General features: G+C 44.3%; 1 protein-coding gene across 1 annotated transcript; it reads right to left on the reverse strand.

The window, feature by feature from the left end:
• Nucleotides 1-539: 539 nt before the first annotated feature.
• On the reverse strand, nucleotides 540-13222 carry tonsl (tonsoku-like, DNA repair protein). Its single transcript, XM_050062673.1, has 28 exons — nucleotides 12899-13222; nucleotides 12718-12813; nucleotides 11900-12042; nucleotides 11605-11788; nucleotides 11361-11490; nucleotides 10996-11167; nucleotides 10755-10869; nucleotides 10505-10650; nucleotides 10245-10397; nucleotides 9989-10114; nucleotides 9625-9823; nucleotides 9469-9524; nucleotides 9279-9368; nucleotides 9062-9134; nucleotides 8807-8970; nucleotides 8433-8556; nucleotides 8087-8328; nucleotides 7446-7920; nucleotides 7156-7358; nucleotides 5635-5741; nucleotides 5351-5507; nucleotides 4990-5068; nucleotides 4590-4897; nucleotides 3508-3679; nucleotides 3146-3321; nucleotides 2993-3066; nucleotides 2649-2782; nucleotides 540-1662 (listed from the first exon to the last, which is right to left on the reverse strand). The coding sequence occupies exons 1-28, from the start codon at nucleotides 12921-12923 to the stop codon at nucleotides 1463-1465; spliced, it is 4323 nt and encodes a 1440-aa protein (XP_049918630.1). The 5' UTR covers nucleotides 12924-13222; the 3' UTR covers nucleotides 540-1462.
• Between the last annotated feature and the right edge of the window lie 2390 nt (nucleotides 13223-15612).

Raw genomic sequence — 15612 nt, forward strand, 5'->3', positions numbered from 1 at the left:
TTGTTGGTCTAGGTTAGAATTGCATCTGCAGCCTTAAACCCTTTTAAAATCTCATAACTTCAACTTAGGTACAAACAGACAAAAGATAAAACGCTCTTAGTTCATGAGAACAAGCTTTAACAGTCAGACAGTGACAGTGTACAGCTATATTTCATGTTCAGAGTGACTGAAACAAAATTAACATGACTACAAAGTGGGCTCCTGCCAGCGCAAAACCACAAATGAAACTGTCGTGGTTTTCGTGGCAAAGCTTCTCAGAAAATTTTGTCGATTTCTAAACTTGAATTCCACTTTTATAAACAACAGTAACTGTGCAAAGGCATTTAGCGCTTCAACAGAAACAGACTGCATTTTATTTTATTAGCAAATTAAAAAAATAACACGTTTACACGTTGCTTTTAAGTATAGACAGTTGGCAAAAAAAAAGACCAACCCTTCAACCACTGTTCTAATTTTCCTTTAGCAGGATGTTGTTGTGGGCTGTTTGTACCCTGTTCTCACCAAAGCAACGACAAGACAAAAGTGTTACTTGTAGTTTTGTGTGAAACAGGTCACACGGGCTGGAAGACATGTAAGAATGGCTCACTGCAGAATAGAGTACACCGATGGCGACGTTAAACCCTTTAAGATATAAAGGCTTTTAATCTTTATTGCTCAGATTCAGGTATGTGACTGAAAAGATTGAGGTGTTGCATAAGACATGGCCATTGGTCGTCCACTCAGATTGACACATCTCAACGACTAGAGCTCTGTACATTCATGTTCTCCAGAGGATGAATCTTGACCACTTTGCTGATCCTCTTGACTTTTCATTGTCAAAATTTCACCTTATCTCATTCTTCAATTATTTAAGCCCACCCAAAAAATCACTTGGGAGGTTGGTGTTCACTTCCCATATGAATGTAGCGTCAAACCATGATGTTTATGTTGATGTCCCAGCGTTGGTTGCGGCATCCTGGAATGTCAGCAGCAGACGCAGGAGGATACCTAGGGCGTAACATGTAGATGTAAAAGGCCACGGACAAAGCGGCACCAATGTGTATTCGATGTTATCAGATAAATAAGTAAAAAGTTTTGCTCTACAGGATTTATAAAACTACAAAGAATAAATGCACATTGAAAGACCAAATGAGTTTCTTTAATTGTTTTTTTCCCCCTTAAACATCAAATCATACAGTTCAGTGAATGCATCATGACAAACACGCTTAACATACAGTCACAGACTTTCACAGATGCACACACATAAATAAAAACGTACAAAATACATGAAACATATAAGCTATTTACACACACTGTCCGTAGACGTCATGTCGCTGCGTCTGCATTTTTTGTGCAGTTTGCTCTTTTTGAAGATTTGAGTGTGCAGAAAGTTCTCTGTTAATGATTTCATATGGCTCAAAGTTTAGTGTCTCTGATGAACAACCTGCCATCATCTCCGCAGCACATTTCATTTTTCCCCTCTTCATGAGGAGGCCGCAGTAGAGAGCAGGCACCTGCTGTTTCGGTCAATGAAGCGCCCATGTGACCGACCGGCGTCCCAGCTCTGCTTTAGGGCCTGACGGTCCAGCTTGTTGAGTCCCTGAGAGCAAAGACGGAGATCCTTGACCAGCTCTGACAAACCGTCCACACCTGCACTGTCCCAGGGGCCAGACACCGCACAACCTGTGGAGGACGCAACCAGAAGCTTGTTTTATCTGTTTTTGGCTCAACATTGTACTGGTCATGATATAAGGTTATAATAACACCTCCTTACCGTAACCTTCTCACATAATCAATCTACCATTTGTTTTTCACAGTAATTAGTAGCTAGCTCCTAAAATGTTCAGGCAGAGGGTGCTTGCTGTAGCTCTGATTGAGGGTGAGAGGCTGTCAGCAAATGGTTTGCTGGACACAGGAAAACAAAGATCTGTGTGGGTATATGAGACCCTAAGAAAGAGGGTGGGTCATGGGGAGTACCACCAGTTGGTCCAGGAGCTTCTCCTCCATGATGGCCATTTACAGGCATATTTTAAGATGACTCAGGGGCAGTTTGACAAAAGTCGGGCTGTATAGCTCTGGGTGTCCAGCAACCACTACCACCAGTTTCTCCTCCATTGTTTACCAACTATAAACTTGTTGTCGTGACCACCACAGAAGACCCGCCTCTCAAATCATCTCATTGGACAAAAAAGATGATGTAAAAAGAGATGACGTGAGGCGCTTTTTTTTGCTGAGTTGAAGTTCTTCCAACTCGAGGAGTTCAGAGTGCTCCGGCAAAAACGCCAGGTGCCTAGAGCGCAGCAACTCGAGGTTCGGTGAAATGCACAAACCGCAAGCAAAGAGCTTCCTTCTCATTAAAAACAATAACAAGAAGGGACTTTAGTTTAAAGCAAATCACACTAAAAATATTTTTCACATTTACTATAATAGTAATATGCCACCAAAGGCAAAGAAGATGATTGCTAGAAAGCAAACATGAACGTAAACAATGTAGGTTTTAGATTCTAACCCCCAAAAAAATGAGTCTATAAATGTTTCACGTAGAAGACAACACATTCAGCACATTCATTCAGCCTCAAGGAAACACAAGGTGTGTTTTGTTGAGAAATGGGGACTGTGCACCAAACACAACAGGCTACCTGTAACTTATGACCCCCACACACACATACCTTGGAGGTTTAGAAGGGTCAAAGGTCGACAAGCCTCTCTGAGAGAGATCAGGATGCTGTGAAGTCCCGCTGAGGTGACAGATGGATTACCCGACAGGTTCAGATTGACCAGAGTGGGACATGAAGGCAGGCTCCTAAGGAGAAATCAAAAAGTTTAAACGGACACAGAGAACTGCAGAAGCAAACACAGGATGACAGATTGGACAACAGAAATCTTTTTGCATCCACCTCTTGTATCTGAATTCTGAACACATTCACAGACCTTTGGCTTCGAAGACATCATTACCCCTTAATTATTATATGAAGACTGTTATAATCATGATTAAATGTATGCATGTTCTCACCTGGCCAAGGTGGCTACACTGCTGTCCGTCAACCCGTTTGCTGCCAGACTCAGGTGGGTCAGTGAGCAGTCGTCCTGTGCCGAAAGACAAAATGTTTTAATTTGTCTGCACTGTAATAAGAGGTACAGTTGGACATGATTTATGTGTGTGTACCTGCGACAGGATTTTGGTGAGGTGTTCCAGTGCTGGGTAATCAGCAGGACCCCTGCGGACAGCAGACAGGTCCAGGTGTGTGAGGCAGTGGAGAGGCAGAGTCTTCAGCACCAACTCAAAGCCAGTGGAGCCCAGTGCATTGTGGGACATACACACTGATTTCAGGTGGCCGGATCCTGAAAGATCACAAGAGTGTTCTTTTATTTAGCTATAAATAACCTTCTTTTTTTTTTATATAACCTCTCAAAAAAAATACAAGACTTGACTAAGAGAAGACGCAAGTTGAGAGCTTAATGGGTTCTGCTCAGCTTTAATTTAAAACCTATGAAAGCAAACACAACTTCAGAGTGTCAGAGACTCACCTATCAGAGCGCTGGCGAGCATCAGTCGATGCTGCTGCAGGAAGCGAGCGGTGAGGCCACATGCCTGCAGAGACAGCTTGGCTAACAGAGGGCAGCAGGACAGCAGGCAGGACAGGGACTCGGACACGCCGTCACCCAGCTGATTCATACTGAGGTCAAGCTCCTCAAGGCACTGTGAGAGGAAAACAACCACAAACAGTTAATGTGCATGTATGAGAGAGTTGTCTTACTTAGACTGATATTAAACCGGTGACGTGTCAGTCTCAGACGTGATGGAAAAGCATTTGAGACAGTTTCACTCACTGCGGTTTGTGACACAGGGTGGGGGGGGGGGGGGTGCAATTTCAGTGGTTCACACTTGGTTAATGGGACTTGACTTTAACAAAAGGTGACACGTACACTGCAGTGTGGGGGGGGGAAAAAGTCTTTTCTTTAGTGTATGGAAATCAAACCTGAAGTTCAAAGTACCACCACAGCAAGACCATTTATAACACTAGTAGACACTACGTTCAGACTGCAGGCAAAACCAGCCAAAATCTGATTTGTTTTGCTCATATGTGATTCAGATCTGTGTCAACAGCACAAATCATATGGAATGTGATCTTGTCAATTCTGATTGGGGGGAAAAAGATGGTCCTAAATGAGATACAGGTCTGATTTTTTGCAATGTGACCTCAGTCTGAGCAGTCATATCGGAATTCATGCGGCTTTCGTCACCATTCTGCTCTGGTGGGAGTCATGTTGTGAACACTATCCCACCACTCGTGGCTCAGACTACGCATCCACACACACGTCTGTGCAGCAGTAGCAGCCATTACGCCACACAAAGCCGTATTTAAAACGTTGGCTCTCTTTCTCCTCACCGTCTTTCTCATCCTCGTTATCATCTGCTCGTGAATTTGCCAGCTTCAACTGCACATCAGCTTATAAACTAAACTGTGAACTGACTTCAGCAGCCTCCATGTTTTCTTCCATACATCAGTGTGTTGCGTGTGACGTGTCCAATCCATGACAGGTATGGGACCAAACTATCTTTAAAAGAAAACTGTGATGACAGCAGGTGAACTAAAAACACTCTTTACCGGAAACGCAGGATGACTCTGTCCCTTTAAAGCATTCACGGCCTTCTCCAGCCCCTCCCCTGTGATGCTATTGGCAGAAAGGTCCAGCAGCCGAAGCCGAGGCATGGTGACTGTTGTGGCGACCAGCTCGGGCAGAAGGTTGTCATGGAGACGGTTGCCGGAAATACGCAGCTCTGTGAGGCTGGCCTGCAGTTTCAGGGCACGAAGGAGCGGGTTGAGGGAGGAGGGCGCCAAGCCGAGGCCGCACACCGACATGGAGGAGCTCCCATCCTGCACCTCGCACAGCCGGGTGACACGCTTGTTCTCATCTGCAGGGCGACAAAAAGATGCTCCAGGATGGGTTATAGAAATGTGTGTGTGTCTGTGTTTGTGTGTGTGTTTGTCTGTGTGTGTTGCTCACCCACTGCCAGGCTGTCACAGGCCTTCTTGTAGCGCTCAGGGAGAGGAGGGAGATCCCAGGAGCAAACTTCAGCGAGAACCTGCAACACATTGCACTAGCGTTAGGTGATGCATGCAGACATTGCTTTAATCAAGCACCGGATCTAACAAACCACAAACCACCCAAACCAGCATAGCTGTCAGAGCCCTGTGTGTGCAGGCAATGTTTCTATAAGCTATTAATAACTTATATTTATATAACTTTACCCGTGAATTAAAAAAAATAAACAAAGAAAAATGACAACGTACCATCTTAATTCTGTCCTGATAAGAAAAGGTAAAAGTAATCCTAATAACACACTGTTCTTTACACCCGTCCTCACCTCTTCATTAGTGTGCAGAACAGCCAGCAGCAGGTCCTGCGGGGACAGAAGAGCACCTTCCTTCTGCAGCGAGAGGCGCGGCAGGAGGCCACATTTCTGGTAGTAACGCTGAGCAGCTTGCTCGCACAGCCATGACACAGTGCAGGAGTCGGCCTCACTGGAACAGAGGAATGTGGATATGGACAACTGTAAAACCAACGTGGAATCCCTAACATGTACAGAACAAGCATATTAGTGGTGTCATTCACTACTAGTTACATATATATATATATATATATATGAACCTTTGTGGAACTGGGATGAGGAAAACATCTTCCTGAACTCTGACCCTCATTCTGATTGGTGGAGGCAGTGATGTGGGCATTGGAGCAGCCAAAGTTTGAGCTGGAGCCTGAAATAAAATCACAAATTAAGAAAATTAAATACAAGGAAAACACAATGGCTCCTTTAATAACATGGTTAATAATAATACTCTATTTACAGAGTCCTTTTCATAGAAGAGATATAGCTCAAAGTGCTTTACAATAAAAAACAAAAATGCGACACATTAAGAAGGGCAAAGAAACAATAAAATTAGACAATAAAAAGACAGTAGATGTTACAAAATATATAAGTGAAAGTAAAAAAGAGACAAGTAAGAATAATCAAATTAAATTAAAATATTAGGGGGGGTTGGTGCCTTGCTCAAGGGCACATTGGCAGTGTCCAGGAGGTGAACTGGCACCTCTCCAGCCACCAGTCCAAGCTCCATATTTGGTCCGGACGGGGACTCGAACAGGCGACCCTCCAGTTCCTAACCCAAGTCCCTATGGACTGAGCTACTGCCGCTCTTGTGCGTATAAGCGTGTGTATTTAAGGAACTCCCTATGGACTGAGCTACTGCCGCTCTTGTGCGTATAAGCGTGTGTATTTAAGGAACGAGCAGTAATAGATCTGAGAGTTTGTAAAGGATTATAGAGTCTGCAGTGTACGACAGTCCTGAAGCATTAAGAGCTTTACGAACAAGAAGAAGACTTACAGTCTAATCTAAAATAAACTGGGAATCAAAGGAGTGTAACTAAACCTGGGGTAATATGCTCTCTCTTCCTTGTTATGTTCAAGGTCTAACAGCACAGCTCTGAATGAGCTGAAATCTTTTAACGGACTTTAAAGGAGAACTTCACCAAATCCTGAAATGAAGTCAAGGCTAAGATGTGCAAATGCTGAAACTGAAACTGTGCAGCGTGACCTCATGTGAAGTTAAGATGTAAACTACAGTCAGTTTAGATCTAAAAGGTAAAGCTACGATACGATATGATACGATACGATAGTTTGTTGTCACCATAGGGAAATTTGTCTTGGACTCGGGAGCTGCAAAAGTAACCCCTAAGCATCAAGCGACATTATTTAAAATCCAGGTTTGGGTTTTAACTGCACAGTCAGATTCCCACACTTGCTGACATACTGTACCTGACAACACTCCAGAACAGCCTCTGAAAATCCTCTGATCCACCCCAAACACCTGAAAGCTGACTTTCTTCAATCTGCGGCCATGTCTTAAAATGGCGCTACCATTGGATCATCCCTCTCTTATTCACCAGCACATTCATCACTGTCTGAAGTTAATCAGGAATAAAGACAGACGCCTGACAAATGATGTTCCACTTATGGCCCCTAGTGATGCTGAAACATTAATGACTGTCACTGAATAAGTGATGTGAAATCTCTCTTTGTACTTGAAATGAGTCATTTTAGAGGTACATTACCTCACGTGTATTGTTTCTAGATTTGACTACATCTTTAACTCGTGAGAAATCTTTTCTCACCTGCATGTGTATTTGTGGGGGTGGTGGCGTCTCGGGCCTCATGTCGTCATCGTCTGTTACCGTGGGGCTGTGTGATCTGTTCACCTCTCGCCTGCCGAGCCGCACCATCCCGGGCATCTGAGTCATTTTGACCTGTTGAGGCCTCTGAGAGCCGTTCTTTCTCTGAGAGAGACTCCTGCTGGAGGAGTAAGGAGCTGCAGATCCTGAAAGAGAAGAGGAACATGATGAAGGTAAACTAAGCAAAGAAATGTGGAGTAAAATAAAGTAAGACATAAAAGTTGTTTTATTACCTCTGTAGGCATCAGAGGTTAGATGTCTGCTTTGATTTCTTGCTGCTGAAGCAGAGGCCATGTCCTCCCCTCTCATTTCGTCCTGCTCCACCCGAAGCCTCCTCTTCTTCTTCGGCTGGAATTCTCCCAAATCATCCTCCAGCCACTCGTCAGCCAGATACTCCTCCTCGGGAATGAGGGCTGATTTGCTGCTGGATGAAACAGCTGGTGTGCTGGAGTACTGAGACTGCGACAGACGACTTTTGGCGCTGCCCAAGCCTCGAATGGCACTGTGGTACTCCTCGCGTTCAAAGACAGACGGCGCGGGAGGCTCCCTGACGCTTTCTCGACACGAGCTGGGGATCGGGTTGGCTTCCTTGTTTGCGGGGACTTCCTTTTGACTGGGGGCTGCTGGGATGTTGTGTCTAGGGCGTACGGCACGGAGAGGGCTGATGGGACAGTCAGAGTCGCTGTCGTCTGAGGAGCTGCTGTTATTCTACGAAATACATATACATGCAAATCACGTACTGTAATTATAGATCTGAACAACACAGCTTCAGTGGCAGAATGACAATGAGTCTAAAGCCTTTACAAGAAGAAATGATGTAATATCAAGCATTTTTATCTACATACTCTACTAAGAAGCACTTGGCAGACATTACCCCATACAGAACAGCCGCCTCTGTCCCCCTGGCTCTGTGCCGCTGTGTTGAGCCGTTGCCCTGCCACCGTTTTGGGCTGGCAGGTGCTGCATTCACCTCTGGGTTCCTCTTGGTCCGGAGCCAGTCTTGGCTGGAGGAACAGCCCCCTCCAGAGGACGACAGCGGCTCAGAGTTCTCAGCATCAAACAGCTGGCTGTCCTGCAGGGCATCGAAAGGCTTGGCTGGGGCCGGAGCGGCGGGCACTGTGTTTAGACAGAGATAAGTGGAGGGAAAAAACGGCGTCTGAAAGGATGTTTAAAAGGCGAGCCGAGGCTAAACTGTTGTGTTGATGATGTAAAGGCCTCACCTCCCCCTGCAAGCGCCTTCCTCAGCAGCCTCTCTGTAGCCATGCACTCCTGCTTGGTGTCCTGGTCCAACTCTCTGCTGTACGTCCTCTGCCACTGACGGAGGGTGTCCATGGCGGTGTCACCCTAACAGAGAATGATGAAAGCATGAGACATAGATGCAAACATTAAACCCATTTGGACGGATTTAGTTGCCTGGGGGATGTAGGGTGATTTCAGTATTATCAGTCGTTGATTCTAGCCCATCTGGAGTTAATATGTCTTCATGTTTTCACTCCTAAAAACAGCCTCATCAATGTTCAGAAAGATAGACTGAATGAGTTTGCACTGTCTGAAGAACCAGCTCCTGTAATTTACCAAAATGCCACACACACACCTTGGAGTTGCGCTGAGTGACAGAAGCCCCTCGCTCCACCAGGAGTCTTGCGACTTTCAAATTGCCACAGGCGAGGGCGTCGTGGAGAGGAGTCACTCCCTCGCATAAGGGACCGCCAGGATCATTAACGTTAGCGCCGTGCTCCAGCAGCAAAGCCACAATGTCTGCATGACAGAGGGAGTTTGGAAAAGGTTTTTTAGTTTCATGAAACTACTTTTAAACAAGGTTATATACAGTTGATCGTAACTTAGTTACCATAGTGACCGTGGTTGCAGGCCTCATGAAGAGGAGTCCAGCCACAATAGTCTCTGGGGTTCACCGGGTGACCCTGACATGAAGACAAGCAGCACATTGTTGAGTATCAAACAATCCAGGTTGTGTTTTATTGTCTTGATTTTGCTTTTTTGGCAACATATACATAATAAAACGCAGTATTTTTTTAAACAAGAATTACCAGTCTTGTTTCTCTCACCTGTTCCACCAGATACTGCGTCTGCCTCAGGTTTCCGTCTATACACGCTCTGTGCAGAGACGTCTCGCCCTTCTCGTTCCTCTTGTTCCACTAAAGCAGGAAAACGCATACAAATAGAGCAGAGGGTAAAAAACTGAAGATGAAAGACACGGGATACAAAGACGAGAGCGACGACTGGTACATGACTCACCCTTCCTGCCTTCCTCCTTCCTGACACCATCTTGTCATAACCCTCCAAATCATCATCTAAATATGAAAAGTCAAATGAGACAAACATGATGTAACGTAAGGATATATTAGGATCTATTTGTGTAGAGATGTCAGTGGGGCAGAATGGGAGTTCTACCTGAGTCTGAGAGAACGACGTCACTGTCATCCAGAGGTTCACTGTTCTCCATCTCCTCCTCTTCATCCTCCTCACCATCGCTCCCATCTGGATTCCAGCCCTCGGCGGCACACAGCTCCTGCAGCCTCGCCTCGGTGTCATCAGCCTTTGATGAGCCAAGTCGTCGCTGGGACGCCAGCCAGAGCCTCAGCACGCGTTTCTGGAGAAGGCAAAGCGAGCGTTCATACACTGTTGTTAGACCCTTCCAAGACAAAGTATTATTCTTTCACATAGTAGATGGATTTGCAGATGATAATGAATCAACCTTTTAAAATCAAGTTTAATTTTTTTGTTATGCAACTTTCAGCTGCTCCTTCCAGCTCACCTGTAGTCTGGTCTGCCCAGACTTCTGAGCGCAGTGTGAGGCTCTCGTGTAGCTGCTCTCTATGTCCTCGAAGACACAGCCGCTCTCCTCCTGAGCTGTTGCGATGTTGAGCCAAGTGCTACACTCCTGACAGACAGATGATAATTATTTGTGACTTGGTCCCAACATGATTTACCTACATCCATAAAACCCAGATAATATCACTTGGCCATTTAAAAAGAGAGCACTGTTGGGTTAAGATGTGTGTCATGTATACCTCAGGAGAGCTGCCCTGTCGTAGAGCCAGCTCCTGTCTGTAGTGCTCCACTGCCTTGCTGTGCTGTCTCAGGTCTGTGTAGGTCGCAGCCAGGGACACGTGGATGACAGCCAGCTCCCTGGCAGGCTTTCCCAACGCCTCAGCACCCCTTAGCTGCATTACATCAACAACAAGGCTAAATCAATTACCTTAGGTGTATGAACTGAAATATAAGAGGAGTTAGAAGGCAGTGAATACTGGATGATCAATATATATCTTACCTGAGCTTGATATGCATCCAGAGCTTTGCTGTAGCAGCCAACCTTACAGTACAGGTCCCCCAGCTGCTCTGACAGCCCCACAGCCTGATGGGAGCTTTTGCCCTTATCCTCCCCCAACTCTTCCTCCAATTTACAGCCCTGGTCGGCTGTGAAATTCAAACAAATCACGCCGTCAACTCAGCCACCTCAGTGAAAACAAAAGTCATTTTAATTAAACGCAGACTGAGTGGATAAAAAAAGTCTCTGTCACCATATTTGAAAACTTTCTTCACGGCCTTTCTGTCCAGTGGTTGCTGGGAACCCAGCAAGAGAGCTTTTTTCAGAGATCGTCTAGCTGCCACGAAATCACCCAGAGTCAGCTGCACCTGTGGATAAATGTGACAGAGATGAACAAATTACAAAACCTACAGCCACAGTAACAGAAAATGGGTACGCTGGTTGAATGCAATTGGGCTATTTTTGCTGTAGCTTTTTAAAGAATGAGTTTATACCTTGCCAATGCAGTGAAAGCACTCGCTCTCACTAAACTTGTCTTTGATCTTCCTCGCGCACTCTTTGGCCTGTTCAAGGCAGCGCACAGCATTAGACTGCTGACCATGACGGAAGTAGATGTTGCCCAGGTTAAAGTTTGCACGGTAGAGATCCTCAAGCAGCTGACTCTTCCTGTACAGGATTAGAATGAAGAAAGCATGATTAGCAACACTTAATGGTAATCTTTTTATGTACAAAACACACTTGAAGTTAGTACACTCACTCTCAGTAAAGAGTAAGACAACAGGACACCTTTCTGACAATGTCCCTATCTTCCCACCTGAGTTTTTAAATCAACATGAAGTTAAGTTGAGGATGTTCTTACTCTGCAATAAAGACACTTCGCCTGATAAACTCGCTGCAACGTTTGGGCTCCCCCAGATGATCACAGACCAGACCAAGATTAAGGAAGAGACGTGCCTTCATCTCACTTATCTCTCGCCCCGGCACAGTCCCTGGAGGTACGAGGAATTAAAAATGTTAGTACAAACAAGGACTACAAAAACCATAGGCACTAGTTAATTTAGCACCCGTCATATAATCCCCGAAAAGCACATAGACAAACAGACCTTCTAGGCGATCATTCACAATGGCCAGGCTCTTTTTGAAGGCGTCCTCTGCTTGCTGTAAACTGCTCTTTGACTGGTCGGATTCATACCGGAAGAGGTAGGTACGACCAATGGTGGCTAGCGCTCTTTGCTCCTCAGCGTGATCTCTGACAGAGCGGGCCAGGTCCAGGTGACAGCGCTGGTGCTGAAGAAGAAAAATACATGTTACGCTCTATGTTTGTATCATAAGAATTGGTTTAATGGCCACAAAGTCATTTTTGCAGGCAGTTTCAATAAAGCTAACCAATCTACTCACTTTCAAAGCAGCCTCAATGTTTCCCATCTCTGCATAGCACTCTCCTATCTTACGATTGGCCACGGCTCGTCCAATCACGTCGTTCAGCACCTCAGAGAGAGACAGCTCCTGCTGGTGCTCACTAATGGCAGCCTCATAATCACCTACGTGACACAAAAAGCGGGAATGAGGATGGATGAGTAGATCTAGAGCAACACTTTACATTACTGGAAATCATTGGATGGGTTATTGTGACAAGTGCAGAGAGGCGGCAAGAGCATGTACACATAAGAAAGAGGGAAACAGGAATTGATTGCATATATGCAGGGATTAGGACTATTAAGGAAAGTATACGCGGGAGTGGAGTGGTGGGGCAGGCAAACGATTGGTGTATGGCGTTTTTGAAGGACGACTGAATTGATTAAAAGACTAGTAACCACATAATGAGAGGGGGTGAATCAATAAGGAGGCAGCAGCAGCTAAAGAAGACAGTGGTGGGTTTAATGGCTTGAAGCAATTTGACTGTATTTCCTGATCTTTGCTGGGTAACAATTTTGTGGGAGGGGAATTAAAGGCTTGTCCCATATATATGCCTGTCCCAAAACTCCAAACTCATCAGCTCTGTGTGTATATTTCACAAAATGATGAGTGACTCTGTATAACCTGCACAATCACTACTATCTATTCAGATTGAAAACTTCTGATCTGTGTTCTTGCATCTATCTGTCATGTCCTTATTCCTTTAAAGTACAATATAAATGCAATCTGCACAGATTTCTTTGTACACACTTCTTCATTTAACAGTAAATTCAATATCATGAATATTAGGAACAACTCACCATTTCTGGACAGCAGCTCTCCCAGCTGATTGCAGATGTTTGCTTCCTCTTTGAGGTTGTTGTTGTTCTGGGCTTTGCTCTTTGCTTTCTGCAGCTCTGCAGGGTGAACACACATTGAAGGCTTGTATCATATCAGCTTCTAGCAAATCAAAAAAGTAAGTGAAAGCAGATCAATACTCACGTTTAATCTCCCGTGAAGAGCTCATCTTGATTCAGCACAGATGGGTAACAGCTTTGTTAGCTAACACACAGCTGGTAGTAAATGACAACGCAGCGCGCTTCACGTTAGCTTAGCGCTAGCTGGACGAAACCCAACTGACACATCGGAAACGATCGAAACAAACCACTTTTTCACCTCATTATCACCGCGACATGTCTTTGCTAGTCCATGTATATCCTCACTGTCACTTATATATCCGATCGTGATCGCTATCTCATCAAAAAAGCTGCACTGTAATAATATCAGTAAGCATATTTTAGCTTTCAGCGCTCAGTGAACTTTACAATACCGCGCCAGTACCGCGCGAGCCAATGACTTCCCTCTTCAGTGTTAGGAAGAATTTCACCCTGGTGTTAGCCTGTCAGGCACAAATCCCACAGCGCTCGCTGGGATTAAAAGGTCATGAATCCAACCCTGCCCTTAACCCGGATCATCTGCTGTAACGTTGCACTTAGACATAAAGTATGTGATGTATTAACGTGTCTGTGGACGATGTACAGCATGTGGACAGAGTGTGCCTGTCTGTCTGACAGACTATACTCAGGGCAACAGTATTAGCTTAAACAAAAGCTGCCGTTCATTGGCTAACGCCAGAGCGTGACGTAATTCTACATAGAAACAGTATCCATGTGTGGTAGGTTGTCTGAGGAGTAATTAGTGTCTTTATTCTGTTACAATTCAGCAATTAGCGTTGTTTATACACTCAGATTCACACAGTGAAAGCTACAGTACAAAATGGCGGAAGTATTTTAATCGCTTTTGAGTGAAACAACAGATAGAAGTAACAAACAATGAGCAGCTGGTGCCTGTTACCTGGTGTGACTCTGCGCTATGGAGGCCAAGTGATGTCAGTCAAGGTAAAAAGGTAAATGAGGTAAGAGTCCCTTTTGTAACTGAGCCAGTTTTGAAGAACACATTGACACATTATTAAGTATTACGTGTTTTGCTGTGGCAAGGGACATAACTGTTTTGGTTTTAGAGTAATTTAAAAATAGTGAAGGTTAAAGCTGGGAGCCCATTTACTTCCTGGAAATAAAAAAAAACTTTCAAGAATTGGAATTGCTAAAATTAATTAATCTTGTAATAATGACACAGCAGGGAGTCAAAATGCTAATATCTCATAGTTATTAAACCAACTGATATATCCCAATGGGCAATATTGGCTTTACAGCACTGCCCAGTTTGGCCTCTGGGGAGCACTGACAAGTTTGGGTTTTAAAATGTCACTGTATATCACTTAAAGGTCTAGTGTGTAGGATTTAATAATAATGATAATAATAATAATGCATTTTACTTAAAGGTGCCTTTCAAAGCACTCAAGGACACCTTACAAGACACAGTTAAAAGAAAAACAAGCAGCAATGTATCCATAGATCGTAATAAACAAACTATTCCGTAATAAAATTACGAGATAAAAATCGTAATTATAAAGACAAAGTATAAAATCATCATCATAAAGTCATCATGAATATGCGTGTCTCCATTAAATCGGACCGAATATGCCAGCTTGAAAAGGTGTGATTCCAGACAGATTTGAAAGTGGAAAGGGAGTCAATATTGGGAATGTCGCGAGGTGGGGAGCAGAACGGCTGAAGGCTCTAGAGCCCATGGTAGTCAAGCAGTCAGATGGTGATGTGAGTTGGATTGTAGAAGAGGATCCAAGAGTGCAGGAGGATGTGTAGATATAAAGGAGTTCAGACAGGCAGGAAGGGGCTTGATTATGGAGGGCCTTAAAGGTGAGAGGCAGAATAAGAGTGATATGATCTATGGAGGGGGTTCTACGAATGACACGGGCGGCTGAATTATGAAGACACTTGGTAAAGAGACCAAAGAGAACAGAACTGCAATAATCAATACGGGATGTAACCGAAGAACGAACGAGGATAGCAGTGCTCTGAGGTGTAAGTGACAGGCAAAGATGAATAATAATTCGTACTGTAGATGAAAGTATGCAGAGCAAGTAATGTTATTAATGTGGGCCTCAAAGGTCAGTGCACTGTCCAGGATGACACCCAGACTCTTTGGTGGCATCTAGCGGTGAGGTTGCAGAACTGAAGGACCCCCTCGAAAATGAGATGATGCATCTCAAGGGATTTATCCCACCCTACATTAAATTTCTTCAAGCTTTTCCCGTGTGCCGAGTGTGTAGGAGAGTTACAGTGGCTAACAAGAAAACGCAAAACACAAAAACACAAATGGCCCTATTTAGAGTCAGTGTTTGGTTTGTCCATCCTGGGCTACTGTAGAAACAACATGGCAGACTCAGTGGAAGAGGACCCCCTCTGTATGAAGATATAAATGTCTCATTCTAAGGTAACAAAAACACAATAATTCTTATTTTCAGATGATTATTAACTAATTAAAACATAATTATGAATAGTATATTTCATTTCTGCCAATACATGCCTCTATTCTCCACACACTGAACCGTTTAAATCCTAAATTTTATGATAAGAAAGAGGACATTCATCTGATTATTTGTCGTCTGTGTTGCTTTGTGCATTTGGTGGCTCCTGAATTTGCTCTGTCAGCAGGACTGCTGTGGAGAAGGATCCACAAATCTGAAACACAAACAATGCCTAACATTACTTACACCAATTTTCAGATTGACGTCCATGGAGCTAACCCAAATTCATGATCTTATAATCCAACTGCTAAAAAAAACAAAAAACGGG

The sequence above is a fragment of the Epinephelus moara genome, chromosome 14 (assembly GCF_006386435.1).
Source record: "Epinephelus moara isolate mb chromosome 14, YSFRI_EMoa_1.0, whole genome shotgun sequence".
Classification (NCBI taxonomy): Eukaryota; Metazoa; Chordata; class Actinopteri; order Perciformes; family Serranidae; genus Epinephelus; species Epinephelus moara.

Bases quoted from the DNA above. Each gene is read 5' to 3' on its own strand.
- tonsl (XM_050062673.1), bottom strand. From the start codon at position 12,923: ATGAGCTCTTCACGGGAGATTAAAC. The intron at 11,789-11,899 runs GTGAGTAGATTG...TTTCTTCTTCAG, and splicing joins ACATTGAGGCTGCTTTGAAA to CACCAGCGCTGTCACCTGGA. The intron at 9,824-9,988 runs GTGAGCTGGAAG...TGCCTTCTCCAG, and splicing joins CTGGGCAGACCAGACTACAG to AAACGCGTGCTGAGGCTCTG.